Source organism: Branchiostoma lanceolatum, chromosome 18 (genome assembly GCF_035083965.1).
Source record: "Branchiostoma lanceolatum isolate klBraLanc5 chromosome 18, klBraLanc5.hap2, whole genome shotgun sequence".
In the NCBI taxonomy this organism is placed as follows: Eukaryota; Metazoa; Chordata; class Leptocardii; order Amphioxiformes; family Branchiostomatidae; genus Branchiostoma; species Branchiostoma lanceolatum.
In genome coordinates, this window is record NC_089739.1 from 9,436,470 (window position 1) to 9,453,147 (window position 16,678).

At 37.4% G+C, this 16,678-nt stretch overlaps 1 protein-coding gene across 1 annotated transcript; it reads right to left on the bottom strand.

Annotated features, from left to right (window-relative positions):
* Positions 1–952: 952 nt before the first annotated feature.
* Positions 953–14,939, bottom strand: LOC136424714 (uncharacterized). Its single transcript, XM_066413336.1, has 19 exons — positions 14,868–14,939; positions 14,116–14,261; positions 13,693–13,752; positions 13,191–13,279; positions 12,064–12,233; positions 11,499–11,670; positions 10,848–11,016; positions 9,868–10,071; positions 9,321–9,496; positions 8,461–8,563; positions 7,924–7,986; positions 6,656–6,718; positions 5,754–6,215; positions 4,963–5,141; positions 4,187–4,322; positions 3,673–3,822; positions 3,121–3,291; positions 1,506–1,657; positions 953–1,072 (listed from the first exon to the last, which is right to left on the bottom strand). The coding sequence occupies exons 1-19, from the start codon at positions 14,885–14,887 to the stop codon at positions 953–955; spliced, it is 2,805 nt and encodes a 934-aa protein (XP_066269433.1). The 5' UTR covers positions 14,888–14,939.
* Positions 14,940–16,678: the final 1,739 nt, after the last annotated feature.

Consider the following 16,678-nt stretch of genomic DNA (forward strand, 5'->3'; position numbering starts at 1 on the left):
TTTCAGACCTCCTTGTGTCAACATTGACCATCACTTAACAAATAAACCCTTTGCAGCATTTTCATGTACATGTTCACACATGTACCTACAAAGAAGTTTAAAATTTGTATTCTTAACTTCCTTGGAATGTATGAGACGGGGGACGTCAAGAACGTCAAAACATCAGCCTACTGGTCAAATATGGTCCAAGGACAAAACACCTTGAATACATTCTTACAGTATTTACAGGACACAGTAAGATAACGTTGCCTATTTCATAGGTAGGAAGATATAATTAATCTTCAGCTGCCTCATTTTTAACAACAGCTGATATGTTGTATATATTACAAGGATATTGCTTTTTCTTTAAAACCTGCTTTGGTACTGGAACAGTGGTTTGAACTTCGTAAAATAATTTCATCAGATTGGTACTGTAGAAGATAGGATATTGGAGTTTTCTTTTTACACAACCAGTATGTGGTTTGAACTTTTCAAACACAAATCCACGCTGATCTTGATCTTGACCATTTAAGTCTTACATCATTAAAGTTAAATGAACTGTCCAGTTCCAAGATAGTGTATCTATAAGTAGCAATTCTGTGCCCACATGCGATATATACAGTGCAACAAGAACATGATGTTGAGAAGAAGAAAAAAACAGTTATACACGTACAAGGTGAACTTTGGCAACAAAATATCAGAAGGCATTCAAATTCTTTGGGGACTTATTTTTCTTACATTTTGCTACATTGGCCCCTGTTCAACCGTTGTTTGATTATCAATATTTGACACAAAATTGGGAAGGGTGAAAAGACTTACTAGCTGTCATCCTGTGCAAACACAAAATAATAGCTTATCATCATAAAAACATAATAACAGGGAATTGATGCATGTAGAGATGCTGGAAATGCAAAACAGCACAAAACATAGCACAAGACATCCCTATATATGCCGACATCCTTGTAGAGGTTTGTTAGTCTTTTAGTCTCCGTGCAACATCATCCAGACCTTCTTGTTTCAAAGCTTGAGTAAGAGCAGCCAATGTTGCACTCTCACCCTTCTGCTGTTTCCACTTCCGAAGCATCTGGTATACCTATTATTAATAAAGATAAGATGGGTCAGTTGTTTTAAGTTGAATGTGGAGAAATAATCTATAATACATTATCAAACGGTTTCTATTCCAAATTCACCACAAATTTAGAATTTCTGCAAAAAAAAGGCACAAAACGTTTTCTTTCTTATAACAGTCTTGAGGCAGAAAATATCATTCTATAGTTCCATGTAAAACCAATGAATATCCCATCAATATATAGGAGTAGGTTTTTGCATCTTTGAAATGCTTTCGATGAGACAAAACCTCAAAGATTTTTTTTTCTGCATGGAGTATATAATCATTTATTTTATGAAAACACAGTTTGAAATTCCACATTACATGTAATTAAAATTAATTCCAATCTTGAAATTAACTTTGACCAATGACACAATATATAATGTCCCCCCTTTGACATAAAATAGTGCATGTTTACCTTTTCATCTAAAGCCTTGTCTCTGTGATCATGGTCAACACAATCAATCTGTCCATCTGTTAAGCCAAGTAAATCTGCAACTTTCTTCCACTTTGAACCGACATGTTCTTGGATTTCTTGAAAATCCTCTTCAGTGACAGCTCTTGTGGTGTCTGCCCAAGAAGATGTTCAAGTCAGCAAGTGCTACTTTAGCTCACATTTTCTCTGTCACTCATTAGTGTGTATACAAATAAACATGCATTTACATACAGTACACAGTCAATAATCAAAAGCGAAGAGTTAAGATACAGAAATCAATGATTTGCCACCTTTATGAGGTAGCTGAATATCACAAGAAGGAAATCTATAGCAAGGGGGTATACCAGGGCATAGAAGACACATGTACATTAACAATGTTGTTTTTGGCGACGCCTCAGGGGCGAGCCAAATTTTTACTATATTGTGTGCAGATTGCAAGAATTCTAGGAATTGTACAGGAATGTGAAAGTCCATGGGACGATAACTCAAGAATACCTAAATGTATTGTCTTCATATTTTGTAGGTGGGTAGGTCTGTGGGAGACTTGGTAACGATTGGATTTTGGGGCCCCTAGCGACTTTCTATGGTACTGCAGGAGAACTTTCATTTTTCAAATCTCGTCTTCTGAACATGCTATAGTCATGATTTTTAAGTGGTAGATATCTCTTTGTTAGGATAATATGTCCTGTAGATTTGGACCCCCTAGCGGCTTTTTTTGGAACTGCAGGAGCTGATTTTGACTCAAACTTTGAAAGAGAATAACGCAAGAAGGGGATGACGGATCATCATAATTTTTTGTGTGTAGATAGCTTAAGTGATGATTTACATAATCATATGCCAATTATGCAAATCACTATATGATTTGCATAATTAATGAGGACAGTTAATAGATCAGCTGAATTCTATCATAGGACTCTCAAACACATGACATATGTAACTCAGAAAGAGATGAAGATCAATAGATATCAATTATGCAAATTGATACTTAATTTGCATAATTAATGACAAAATACTATAAATCCATAGTGGTAAATGATGGGGATTTCATTTTTGCACCATTTGGAAGTTTTAAGTAAATGTGGCCACTATTAGGCACAGATCTTGCATAGAGGGCCTCATTTACATAATTTATGAGGAAATGGTACGATATCTTTTTTGTGAAAACAAGATTTTCATACATTGGACAACTTGTGTTATTTTGGCAGAGAAGGTGATCGACTGATATGATTTATGCGAGGTCCTTATTTGCATGTGGGCTAAAAACGAAAACGTTAACAGAGACCACCGTCGCCATGGCAACATCTTTTTATGTTGCCAATCTTGTTATGAATAGTTTCATCAGGTTGGCCTTAAGTCACTGAGTAAAAAGACCCTTTGTACACAACCAAGTGTTTTATGCAACCTACATTTAAGACAAGTGAAGACAGACTGTGTATACAAGATACCTTTCATGACTTGCAACAATGTACACATAGAGGGAGACAGGGACAAATGGTTAATGATTGCAGGCAGAGGCTGAGAGCATCAATGTGGGATGGTACAAAAAATGTATACACAAGAGCACAGAATAAGAAAGCTGAGATGGAAGAATACTCACTTGAAGCTGGCATTGAAGCACTCCCAGCATCCATGTTGTTGTTTGTGCTGTCTGGTCCAGACTGTGGTAAAATGTTCATCACGTTGTAGTCTCCCCTCTGCATGTTTCCCACCTCTCCAGCAATGTTAACTTTGCCCATGCTGCTCCCACTGTTTTGAGGTTTTCTATGGCCTGAAAAGAGCATGGTCACTATGAGAAACATCAGATAACTGGCATTTAACAAACCATTCTTAACTTTCATGAAAACTGATTCATCTGATTCAACTGTTTCAATAGCCTTGTGAGCAAAGTACCTGATTTGTATGTAGTAGAATGTGGGTTTGATTCCGCAACAGAATCATACGAAAGACTTCTATCTGTGATTAGCACTCAGCACTTAAAAGAAAGTGTATAAGAGTTGAACGCACAAAGAGTTGACTAGCTTCCTGCAGTAGTGCTTTCACAGCTGTGTGGCCAAAGAGCTATGCAATCACATACATTGTGGAAACAGATGGGTACTGATCTATACACCATGATTATGGTGTACAAAAGTACTTTAACTAAAAATCTTACCATCCTTTCCTTGCCGTGTTCCCTTGCTGTGGTCTTTTTTGCTAGGTCTGGCCCCTCCAACGTTCATCTCATTGTAATGCCCATCCTGAAGATTTTTGACGCCACCTCCAATGTAGATTTCAGGGCCTTTGGGTGGAGAGTTACTGGTACCTAAATAAAGAAGTTGCCAAAATCTTAAATATTATGTAGTTCAGAGTAGTACTTTCATTGTTACTTGGAAAAGTTACATAAAATATGAATGAAGACCTTTATTGCACATTTCTGCCACACTTGGCTAAGTACAGGTCACAACAAAACGAAAGAACTAGTACAGTTCACGGATACAAAAAGAATATGACTATCTTTAGATATACACCAGTCTGTTTATTTACATATAATTACCAGAGTATGACGCCCCTACGACCACTGAGGTCATGGGTCATGAGTGAGTGAGTGAGTGATATGTCATAATTGCCCTGAAGATGATTGACCGACAGTCATTGAAACGTCGGCACTTGTTAAATATAAGCCCCACCTTCAGTTGAAGTGGGCTGGTCTGACCCAGGACCAGTTGAGCTGTCACTCCGCTCGGCCACCAACTTCTGAATTTTGGCATCCAGCACTGCTTCTGTTGCATCCTCACCATGCCGGGCTCGCCAACACCTCAGCACCTTTGCACACAAAGTACAAGCTAATCAGAAGATCTGCTTCAGACTTCCTATTTACTCTTTAACTGACTAGCTGCAAAAGGTTAGAAGATACATGCACATGTAGATATGTTATATTTCTTTAATGCTATACAACAAAAATTTGGTGGCTCATAATTGCTGACTATAGCATGTGCATGTAAAGTAATAATAATAACTTTATTGCACAACAATTGTACAAGGGACAAAGTATGGCATTAACTGGTACATAGATACATATGTAACATTCTATTAGGCTAACCAATCCATATAATACAATATTATGTGGTAGTCTATGTAAAGTGTACATGCTACTGACAGCCTATGAGGCAAGTATGTTTTAGAACAAATGATAGTTACATGTATGCAAAATGCACTATTGACAAAAACAGAATGATACAGAATTTTCAATATGTGTATTATGAAGTTTTCATGTGCCTGTTCCAATTTCTTTTCAACTTTATGCACAAAAAGGATTAGTATCAATTTAACAGAAACTAAAAACAAAAATTCAACTGTGTAATTGACAGAAACAGAATGATACAGAAAATTTTGTTACAGATTGAGAAGCAAAATAAGGAACAGCTCACAGGAAATTCTCTAATTTCATGTCTTTGGCATATACCTCTGCTAGCATGGCACTGAGACCTCCGAATTCGACATGGATATTAGACACCACATCTGATGGAATGTCGAGCTTTGAGGCCAGTTGTTCCACCAGCTTGGTCCCATCCTCTCCCTCCTTCAATGGACACCTTCCCTTGATGTATTTCACCTTCTGTTGTATCTGATGATCAGAAATACCTGCAGACAATATGACGCAAAAATCAAACTTATGATTTGAGATTAAGTTCCAGACCTATAATGCACAAATGCAAATTGCACAATTGACAACATCATGATGTCAAAATAATACTAGGTCTTAGCTATAGATGAAATCAAAGCTGTGCACCACATGTATATCATAAACCGTATTTTTGTTGTTAGTCAGCCTCCTTTGCTGTATGTTTTATAAATGTATTTACATGTACGTTTTGGTTGTTGTCATCGATCACTGGGTCTTGTCAAAATCTATGGCGCAGTGGCTTAAAAGCAGCAGATGCATGCACTACATAAATTTACATTGTACACAAAAAAGTAAATTGAAACACTTTTCCCCAATTGGTTCAAGATCAAAATAGGTGACTGGCTGTCAAGTGTCATAGCAAAATTCAGTGTCTGTCATTTGTGTGCACAGCAAGGTTATTATCATCATTGACAACTAAATGTGGCCAAACACCAACTTGAGTTAAAATTTGACACAAATAGTTTCAATACGACCTAAAATGCACAAATAAAATAATAATATTCATTTACATGTACAAGTACCCCATTCTCCAATTATAAATGACTACTGTAATAGACACATGTATCTACCTCCTGGCTTTGCCAAAGACTTGAAGAGTCTCCTTTCGAAGCCCTTTGTATCTGGGATCAGCATCTGAAAGTTGCTGAGGATCAAGGGAGTTTGCCCATCAGCCAACTTAACAGGCACAAGTTGCTGGGAGCCAACCTTCACATGCTTATTGAGCATCTCACACAAGAAAGTGGACATCCTAAAGGAGGTTTGCCCTTTCCTGTTTTCTTTGATGTTCTTGAGCACATTTTGTGTCAAAAACACCACAGCATGGCGACTCTCTTTCAGCGACTGTTCAAAAACTTCCATTTGGTCACGCTGGCTGTGATCATATGGATCGCAAAGGGACACTTCCCAAGATTCCAACAACTTTCTGATGTTTCTGACTTGGTCTATGTCAGGATCATTCTCTTCGTACAAGAGAAGAGCATCATAAGGAAATGATGTCTCTTGGCTCTCTGCAGTTTTGTTTTCTTCCTCACCTATAGGACAAAGATGAATGACAGATTCAAAAGTACATTTTTCTATTTCATGAATGAATACAATCCAAAGACACCATGAAAATGTATTACTTGGTCTAGAAGATGGTTACTTTAATTCATGTTAATTACCTGATTTATCTACGGAGGCTATCTATACTTTTAAGTTGACAAGAAAGTTTAGACCACTTTCAAATTGGGAAAATTGGTGAGCCAGACAAGGATGAGAAAGACTTGTGATGTCTTACAAAGTACATGATATTCAAAACAAAAACTATGCACTGATGCTGCATCATTTACATGTAGTATTGTGGTTGAAATAAATACAGAAGCCCAGCAGCAAAAGAAACAAAAGCACCCTCAACAGTAATACGTTCAAAAGCAAAATTGAATGTGACAATAGACTATTATAGAGAGCGGATATAGCATAAAATCTACCTTACCTATCTGTGATAGATTGTTGAATGCAGTATTCTCAACACCGTCATCGGCTGGGGGCCCAGAAACTGAGAGGAAATTTAAGCATACAGCAAAATATGTTTATCTTAATCCCATTCTATGATCGAAACATCAAGGGAGGGTGCATTGTCCACTTAAATATAAATAGGAGTTCAGAATTCTGAAGGGAACATAATCTTATCCCTCAATTTTCATATCTTTCAACTCTTTATTATTTTGTTTAAATCAACATCGCAGAAGTACATATACTAGTAGTTCATACAAAAACATGCACTTCTGAATTACTTTGATCTTATACAACATATCTATACACATACACACAATATGACACAACAACAACTATGACGCAGTCTCAATTCAATATATTCCATTCAACTCTCTCTCTCTCTCTCTCTCTCTCTCTCAGAACTCCTCAGCAAGTGCAAGTATATTTTGTAGCAAGAGTTTTTACAGCTGGATGCCCTTCCTAACGCCAACCCAAACCCCACTGCTGGGCTTGGCACATGGGAAATATGTGTTAAGTGCCTTTCCCAAGAGAACAACGTCTGGATGCGCGCGTGTCCAGACATGTCTGGGTACTCCACTGGGGATTGAACCTGGGTCTCATTGGTTCATAGCTGGATGCTGATCTGCCACTATGCCACATAGATGCCGCCAGTTCTTCGTTGCAACCGACCAGCAGGACGTGTCCATACTCCAGGACGGGGCGGATAAGTGACAAATACACCTGAACCAGATCGGCTACACACATGCCTTGCTTAGACACAGTAATCTCAAATAATGTAGCCTGCTCAAGGCTTTTAAAACAGTAGACTTCACGTGATCCTGGAAGTCTGCAATTGTCTGTTGTACAGACGGATAGTGTAGTGGAGAAATGAGTTATATAATCTGTTGGTCCTAACGTAACATGACCATTTAATGTCCAATTTATTCAAACCGTTATTTATCTTAAAACCGCGCGGACAGAGCCAAATGTTAAACCCATGGGCAGAAATATAAGCTCTTCTAAAAAGAAAATGCATGGTCTGTAAGTTTTTCTCCGCCTGTTTAACGCCGTGCGAGCATGTACATGTATTTATACTTGAATGGGTAATTGTGCCAGGCTTACCCATTATCGTCCGCCTCAGAAAATACATAATTGGCGAATGATTAAATGCCACTTTCAAATTACTTATTTGAAAGAGAGAGAGAGAGAGAGCAACACCATATTACCTGTAAGTTTATAATGTCTTCACAACTGGCATCACTTTACCTTGCACTGCAATCTCTGCTTCGGAATCTTCTTTGGATGCATCAATTTCGACATCACTGGGTACTGAAAAAAAACAGAGAGAAAAAAGTTAGCATGAAAGTTCATCTGTATCTGGCAGAAATCAGTATAAAAAAGGTTCTAAGCCGTAACATCCAACACAAGGATTTGAACTTGCTATGTTGAATGTATCAGTTTAAAAACTTGTTCCATAGAAAAGAGGTGAAATTGGGTACCATAGTTACTAAATATATTACATTTTGGCCAGCTTGGAGAAGGTGAGAAATTTCTTTGACAGTGAACAGTGACAATTCCTGTGACAAATCTTTTGAAATTGTAGTGTACCCAAATGTTTGAGCATGGCACTGGTGCCCACAAAAGTGTATGGCATTAGCTTCTGTCTTGAACAGCATTGGTGCAACATGATAAACTCCCAGCCACTAACATGTGCAGATAAAGTTACATGCTGTATTCTGCATAGGGATTACATTCACGGATTACAAAGAATCTGATAAAAAATGCATCAAATATTTGGCTCACAGTCACTTGCAGCTGGCCTGTGATTCTTTGCATCAGCAAAGGCTTGCTTAAGTTCAGGGCGTGTTGCATCATCCCCTTTCTCCTTTACCCACAGCTTTACAACCTGTTGAAAGAAAAGTAATTACCTGAGTGTGCATTTAAAAAAACATTACGTATGACAAACCTTTACATCTGATGCACTTAGTCTAACTTTTAAAGATATCAGGTAGAGTTCTTTGTATGCAAGACTCAATGATATACTTAAAATAGATTCAGCATACAGTCATGTAAATTCAGGTCCTGTTATTCCAGCTTTTGTAACTACAAGTACAACGGTTACTACAAGTCAGGGTTTAAGGCAGTGATTACATTCTTCAATCAAGGCTGCAAAGGCTTAAAAATCCACATTATGCAACATACATGTATACAAAACATAGAGGTGTACTAAAATACACAATTAAGTTAAAAAGGTTGATTTTGTTTACACTTGTTTCATTATGTTCCTTTAAGTTCAAATGCTTCTTAGTAAGTTCCTTACATGATGTTTTGCATTCCGTCACAGTAACCTGAATTCCAACCCTTCCAAGACAAAATGATACCAGTTTTCTTCCAAAATTTGGCAAAAACAAAAGGAAAAGTCATACACCTAAACTTGCTAAAAATTGTGACACAGGTCAAAATGCAAAACCAGTTAAACATTTTGTCCTCAAAATTGTTGAGTTTGTGATTGAATGTTCAAATCTAAAATTATGGCTTTAACCAGTATGATGCTTTCCAGGACTTTAAAATCTAGTTTACAATAATCATTGCAACAGTTTAATGTGATATCTAATCACCACTACATGTACAATCATGATCATCTATAATTTTTTCTTTCATACCTCTTCGAGCGCCTTCCTGCTTGAGTGTCCTTCCTTGAAGAAGTTTTCAAATGTATGGACGTTCAGCCTCTCAGCTACAACAGTTACAAAGGTCCTGGCTATTACCTCATCCTTATCAAGGTCACAATCCTTAACCATTTTCATCAAGTTGTTGTATGATGAGGTTTCAGGGGGTTCTGCATCATTGAGTAAAAAAAGAGAAATGAAGAATATCAGTTGCGAAAAGAAAAGTGACACACTAAAGGCAGAAACCTCTTTATAGGAAGAATACCTTATCCTTCAACTCACACCAATACATTTGTAAAACAGACAAAAATTATTTATAATTTGCTATCATAATGATAATCTTGATATTATTCTTGAAAGCCCCTTATTCAGTTAACATTTTTCCAAACTTCATTGTCACAGTACTTCTAAGTACTTTTTTCTTTCACCACAGTAACTTTAGCTGTTAACTGTTACAGTAATGGAGAGACACATTATTCAGAACTTCTATGCATCAACAAGGGCAAAAGAAAAATGTGTAAAATCAATTGATAAATCATACCTTCCTCATCATTTTTGACTAACCCAACAAAGTGGTTGGGTTCGGCCGATTCCTCACTAAAATGCACCAGCATGATCTCCAGCATTGGTCCATTCTCAAGACCTGAGTGGAGCAAAACTTCATCATAGCCTTCCCGTTTGACCTCACAGTGCAGAAGAATGTCATGCTCGACAAACCCTGCCAAAAACCGGATTTGCAGATTCCCTGTAAAAGAAATTGACAAAATTTGACAAGATCATCCAGTGGAAAATAATGCATGCACAGCAAATATTGGAATGGATAGTATTAGTCTATTACACACCCAATCCAATCAACCTCAGACTTGGATCAGCATAATTATGACTAATGACAAATAATTTCAGACAATGCAGTTCATCTGCAGAATTTAAGCAAATCGATTAGTAAGTACTTATTTCACATGGAAAGGTGCCAGCTTTTTCGAAACTTAAGGCTGTTTTTAGATTGAAAATTGTGGCATTTTGGAAATAAAAGAAGAGATCTATACAGCGAACGATTACCAGGTCTCATGTCCAAAGGTCTGCAGTGCGTATCTCTTCATTTCCACACTGACACAGTTTTCTATGTGAAAACAACCTTAAGAAAAAAAAGACAACTGATCCCACATGCAATTGGTAGGGTTGCTTTGCCAAATGTTGAGGTTTAGGTAAACTATGAAATAATTTGTTTGGTCATGACCTTTTCAAATCTGAGTTTTCAAGAGGTTGATACATGATTTTTGTTGGCCAATAAAACATTTGCAGTCACCAAGACACTTTTCACCAAGAGAGAGACAAAGATCATATATGATGAACAGATCAGGACAGTGTAAGAAGTTATCTTCATCAAGGTCTACCATCCAAACAGATGTTGTGGCTAACAAGTATACATTGTAAAGGAATGTCATTCATTGTAATGAAGGCCGAAAAATTGCATGAAAAAGAATTGCTGTGTAATGGATAATGATAGTAATACTATATTACCTGAGTATTCTTTGATTTTTGCAGTCAATCTTGCCTCCTTCATGATAGCATGCTTCAGTATCTCTTTAGGGTCTTGCTGTTTTTCCTTTAGGAGGCTAGTGTCCTTACAATACTCATGGACAAATGCTTCCACATTTTCCTTACTCTCTGCCATTCCTTCTGCAACATACTGTCCCGAATACACAACACTTTTAGACTATAATATATGTGAGACCTACACTCTGATAGAAAAAAAAACACAGGTATTTTACATTTTACAGGTATTTTGTTTTTGTTTGCTTTAACAATAACTTGTGCAAAGAGGGGTTTTTGGGAAGACAATGGACTGAGTAAGAAGTGCTTTAAATTAGACATGAAGACAGACCCAAATTGAGGGATCTAAAAAAAAATCCTTCTGTCAGCATTGGCAAGATTGGGCGAAACGTAACATTGCAAATGTATGGGGTTAAACACAAAAGACATGAATCATGAATAGGTACAAAATTGCCAAAACGAATAGAAATTGTTTTAAGAATGGCACAACTTGCTTTTTCTAACAGCAAGACTTAGTACACGTACATGTATAAATGTAGGACAGTTTGTTGTTATGACTACCACTTATTAAGTTGTTAGCAGTAAATTAGTTAAGAATATCACGACAATTATATGTACCTCCTCCAGAATATTTTTTGCATTCAGACCAGCGTAGACAGAAGCTCCCAATCGGAGAAGTGTAGCATGGTCCTCTGTGCCAGTCAACAGCAAGCTGACCGCATTGAACAGACAGTCACCATTTCCTGTGGTCTGGATTGCTGAGTAGTTTGGTGGAATGTTGTTGTACCTACTGTTTAGTCAAAAGTAAAACAAACATTTGCGAATACCAAGTTAACTATGGTAAATATTGTACATATTTGAATCCACTTTGGGTTGAACAGCAGGTTTTTGGAGTTAACAAGGTTGCTAGAATAACTAATGTATACTATATGTAGGAACGTAATAAAGATTACTGATCAGAATAAAGTGGTGTATCTAACTACATGTAGTAATTTCGAATCATTTATTATCAGTCAATGAGGCCATTTCTTATATGCAGTGCCAACAGCAACCTTTATTTAGCTTAAAAACAAACAAATCTGCTGTCAATTTGAAAATTAATTGTTAATACAAACACAAAAAAGTGAAAGATCTGTGTTGTACTACTGTCAACCATCATTCCTGTTGCCAGTGAAAAACTGACCTGACTGTTTTGACTTTTCCAGTGTTAAGGTCTTGCGCAGTCAGTTTGTTCAGACCAGGAAGGTTGATCCTTTGTTTGATGAAGTCACAGCACTGCCTGAACAGTGCCCAATCATCTACATCCTTCAGCACTTTTAGCAGCTTGGTGGTGGAATTGGCACTGCCCTCTGACTGAAATCATAACAACAGTCAAAAATATGTCACAAGTCTCGTCGCATATTCTTCATCTTAAATCAGATATCAACCAATTTAGTAGTGGTACACATGTAGTATCCAGCATTTTGATTAAACTGCTGCAGAGATCCCTGGATTGGGATTGGCAGCAGTGGGCTATCAATTTAAAAAAGTGGAAAGTAAAACAAGGTAAAAGGTAGTCCCATAGCCATTTTAAGGGGCATTGGGTTGTTATCGACTGTGTCTAGAGCATGGTATTGGAAGGTGGAGCCCAACCCTCTCCTTCCACCTCCTTTTACCTCCCCAACTGTGTCAGCAAGGCCCAAAATACTTTTTTTGTTAATTACTTGCAAAATTGCAAGTTGTCCAAAATTTTACTTGCAATTTGAAAAGCTTGCAATATCATAGTTTGTATGTAACTGCTTTTGCTGTACATACACACTCAGCCTGACATGCATGTTGTAGCAACTTCAGAATCTATTAGCATTATTAGAAGACTAAACTGTTGAACATCTAAATACAGAGGCAGTAAAAATCTTCAAGCCAATACTAGAAGACACACACTTTTATGGATAACATTACTAAAATGAACCAGTCATTTTTTGCCTGTCTTGCCAAATATTTGGGCCGGATCTTCCGTCGGCATTGTACATGTAAGATCCACCAATATTTCTAACTTGAATTATCTTTACATGCAAATCTTGAAAATCACTTGCAAATTGCAATCTGCTCATCAATTGTACTCCGAGCCCTGACTCAGGTACCCAATTTTTATACCTGGGTGGAGTGAGGAAAGTCTTGTGAAGTGCCTTTCCAAAGGGCATAATGTCTTAAGCCAGGAATGTCAGGAATAGAACCTGGCCATTCAACATACAAAGTACATTAATTTTATTGTGTACCTAAAAATCTAGACATTATGAACTTAGGATCAAAGGCAATTAGGTTTTATTTCACCTGAATATGAAAAATTTCTTCAAGTTTTTCTTCCAGGAGATTCTTCTGGGGTTCATCATTGTTGTCTGGTGGTGCTGAAGTTGGTAGTACTACAAAAATATATCTTTTTAAAGCATTTAAACACATCACAAAATCATCAGCATTCACATTTTTTTACAAAGGGCTACTATAATTGTTCTCGATATCAATATATTCACATACCAGAGTTTGAAAGCGCAATAATCTCATATCAATACAAAATCGAAAAATGAATTGCTTTTAACATTTTAAGTCAATTATTCAGGATGAATTTCCCTAATTCGTCTATACCTGCCCAGGGTTGAAAGGCAAGGAACATTCAATGAGTAAAAGTAATACATGTACAATCATGTTACATACATGTACGATGTAAGGTAGGTTTTATAATAGTTTGAATTCATGAAACAACATGCTAGATACAGATACAGATTGAACTTAAAAATAAATCAACAAACATGCAATCCTGTGTTAATCAATGCCTTACCAATGTCTTGTCGATTATCCTGACCTTGACCTCCAGACGACAGTTCTGGCGTCTTTGGACCTGAAGCAATTCAGGTATGTTAAAATGTACAAAAGCAGAAATTCTGTCAAACAGTATGCATTTTCCATATCATGCAGTCTGCATACAGGCATAATATGTATTTAATATAAAAGCTCTGTTCCCTATTAAAGTCAGAAACATCACAATCAAGATTAGCTCAACTGTGAAAGTCGGGACAAACCTACAATAGGATTAAGCTTCGGACTTACATTTTGCTGCTTGGGAACATTCCCTATCTGATAAAAAGTCTAAGGTCTAATTTCCCATGGGCACAAAATCGGATTGAACCCATAAACCCTTGATTCTGGGCAAAATATATGCAAAACAAACACTATGATATTGGCTACTGGGTATTGTACTTACGGTGCTCAAAAGTGTGGAAATAGTAGGGATCCACTCCAATATCTGCCAGGTTTCCTCTTGTTACAGCTTTTTCTACTGTGCCTTTGATGGTTTCCATCTCTTTCTGTACACCTCTGAAGAGAACAGTGACTTTCACGCTTCCCTCCCTGTGAAAAAGCAAAGAAAATGATAGTTCAACCTACTGTGCAAACCTGCTAGGTGCTTTATTTGGAGGAGATTTGCAATGTTCAATATGGGCCAAGTTCTCAATGCCGCACGCCTAAAAGTTCACTAACTTTTCTAGGCGTGCTATATGGAGAACCTGGCTCGTGTTGAACATTACAAATTATCCCCCTTCTCCAATAAACATTGGCCGCACCTAGAAGGTCTGAGCAAGCTAGTGGGAAGAGGAAGCTAATGATATATTACACTTATTGATCGCTGCAACAGTAGTTGCAACTATGTCCATTTAATTTGAGAAATGATATTCATTCACTAGACAGTAAACATTATAAATAACTGACATCAATATAAGACACTGAAAAATATATAATCGGAAGCTCACTCAATCCATCAGCTTGAATCATTTGAAATAAGAGCTGCTTTAACATTATGTAGGTGTGGATTTAATATTACGGTAGGGAGAAAATGGTGGTTTTTAGTTTGCATATGAAACTTCTGTGTGGAAGACAGAACAAGCAATTTTGCCATAGCTTTAATTTTTTGGTGAAAAGTTAAAAGTAAAGTCGGATAAGAAAGCCCACTTGACCTACCGAATATCCGTGACTTCCATTGTCAGATCACGGTGTCTTGGTTGTAACAGCTTGTTTAACTGTGGTAATTTATTAATAAGTGAATAACACATTTATCTTTGAAATAAACACACTTAACAGAAAAGCTCTATGTCAACAAATATTTCCATTCTACAGAGATCGGTGGTGAAAATGTTATTCTACAGAGACAGACTGAGGTACTCCCACATTAGACTCACAAATGTATTGCAATTGTACACTAGATAGCATAAAGTGTACTGATTCAAACACTGTCTTACTGAATTAGAAAATTCTCCCTGTTGCTCACAAACTGTGTAACGTTGGGTAACATAAATTCGGGATTTTTCCGATAATGGTTGACTGAAATCAATCTAGCAGAACAATAAACCATCCTTTTTTTCTATTATTCTGTCAGTATCATGTACTATCTTTGCACTAATCATATATATGGTAGATTTTGTCTCTAGTCGTGCTGACACCATAATATTTCAACTTGAAACTACCGTCCGCCGCACGCACAATGACGGTGCTGTTGGACAGGGGGGCACATTAATTCGGGAGAGAAGATTCGTCTTGAATATCTTACCGCTAATCACATTTTATACAGCAGCTATTCGTTCCATCCTTGGCTTGAGGAGAGTGCTATGGATATAGACGTGTCCAAGTAAAAAAAATACACGAAAAACGGCCGCACCGCACACATCAGGCCTTTGCTAACATCCCGTTTGTTGAGTCGGTAGAACGTCACTCAAAGTCGATCCCCACCGTCATGGCAACGTGTACATTATTCATGGCAAGTTAGCTGGATGCCGTAGCAATGGTTATACTACTATGTCCATGTGTTCCTTGTTGTGTTAGGAGCAAACTTTGAGGAAAATATCGTCTTCAGTCCACTATCACACGCAACATTAAGACAAAAAAGTGTTCCTCACAAACCTTTTGTCGTCTGCTTGACGACATGATTCTGGGTAACAATATGGCGGCGGGAAAATACACGTGCCGTAGGTTGTAGCAACAAAGAGGAGTTTTGATGATTGATCACACTTAGAATCCAGTTGCAGGACAGCAAAAGAGATTGTAATAAGTTGTCTTGTAAATAATTGTGTTTAGCAGGCAGGAGATGTGACATTTGTCTTATAAACCAGCGAACAACCGTGCAGTGTGAGTCTCCCACGAAGCCCCCAGACTCTGTCAATAAGGGACGGAGAGTTTTTGACGTCGCCAACTTCTAATGCATGGTTATCGAAGCTTTTCAGACAGTGTTCTGAATGCGTTAGTCTGTCAAGTTTGCATTTCTAGCGGTATTACTGATGTTGCATCTAGCACATATCCCTAAATACCCCGTTTTCGAAAAATCCTGAATTTAAGTACCCCACGAATTTATGTTACCCAACGTTACATCACTACATGCTTGAGGGTATGCATGTATGTATGTGTAGAGGTGGTGGAAAAAAGCTGACCCGTAAAGACAGTCAACACCATATGTTTACATGTGTGTGTTAGCTTGTGTGTATGCATCACAGTGTTTCTGTTTGTGATAATGTGTCTGATCTGTGTGCATTGTTTATGTGTGTGTGTGTACTAGTATTTATGTGGATGGGTGTGTATAAGTGTGTGCCTCTGTACTTGTGTGCATGAGAGCATACAGTGTATACACACCAGTCAATTAATGCTTCAAAACTCATGCTAAGTTGAGACTAAATACATTGGAACTTTAATTGTCAACAAAAGGAAGACAAGCATATCAATCACTTACCTTTTCCTTAATCATGTTGACAAGATCTCTGTTACTTGGGTCATTGGGGTCCCGT

Coding starts and splice junctions, on each gene's coding strand:
- LOC136424714 (XM_066413336.1), bottom strand. CDS start 14,887: ATGGAAGTCACGGATATTCG. Junction 11,671..12,063: donor GGAAAAGTCAAAACAGTCAG/GTCAGTTTTTCA, acceptor TTGACTAAACAG/TAGGTACAACAACATTCCAC. Junction 3,823..4,186: donor CCAGCCCACTTCAACTGAAG/GTGGGGCTTATA, acceptor TTCTTTATTTAG/GTACCAGTAACTCTCCACCC.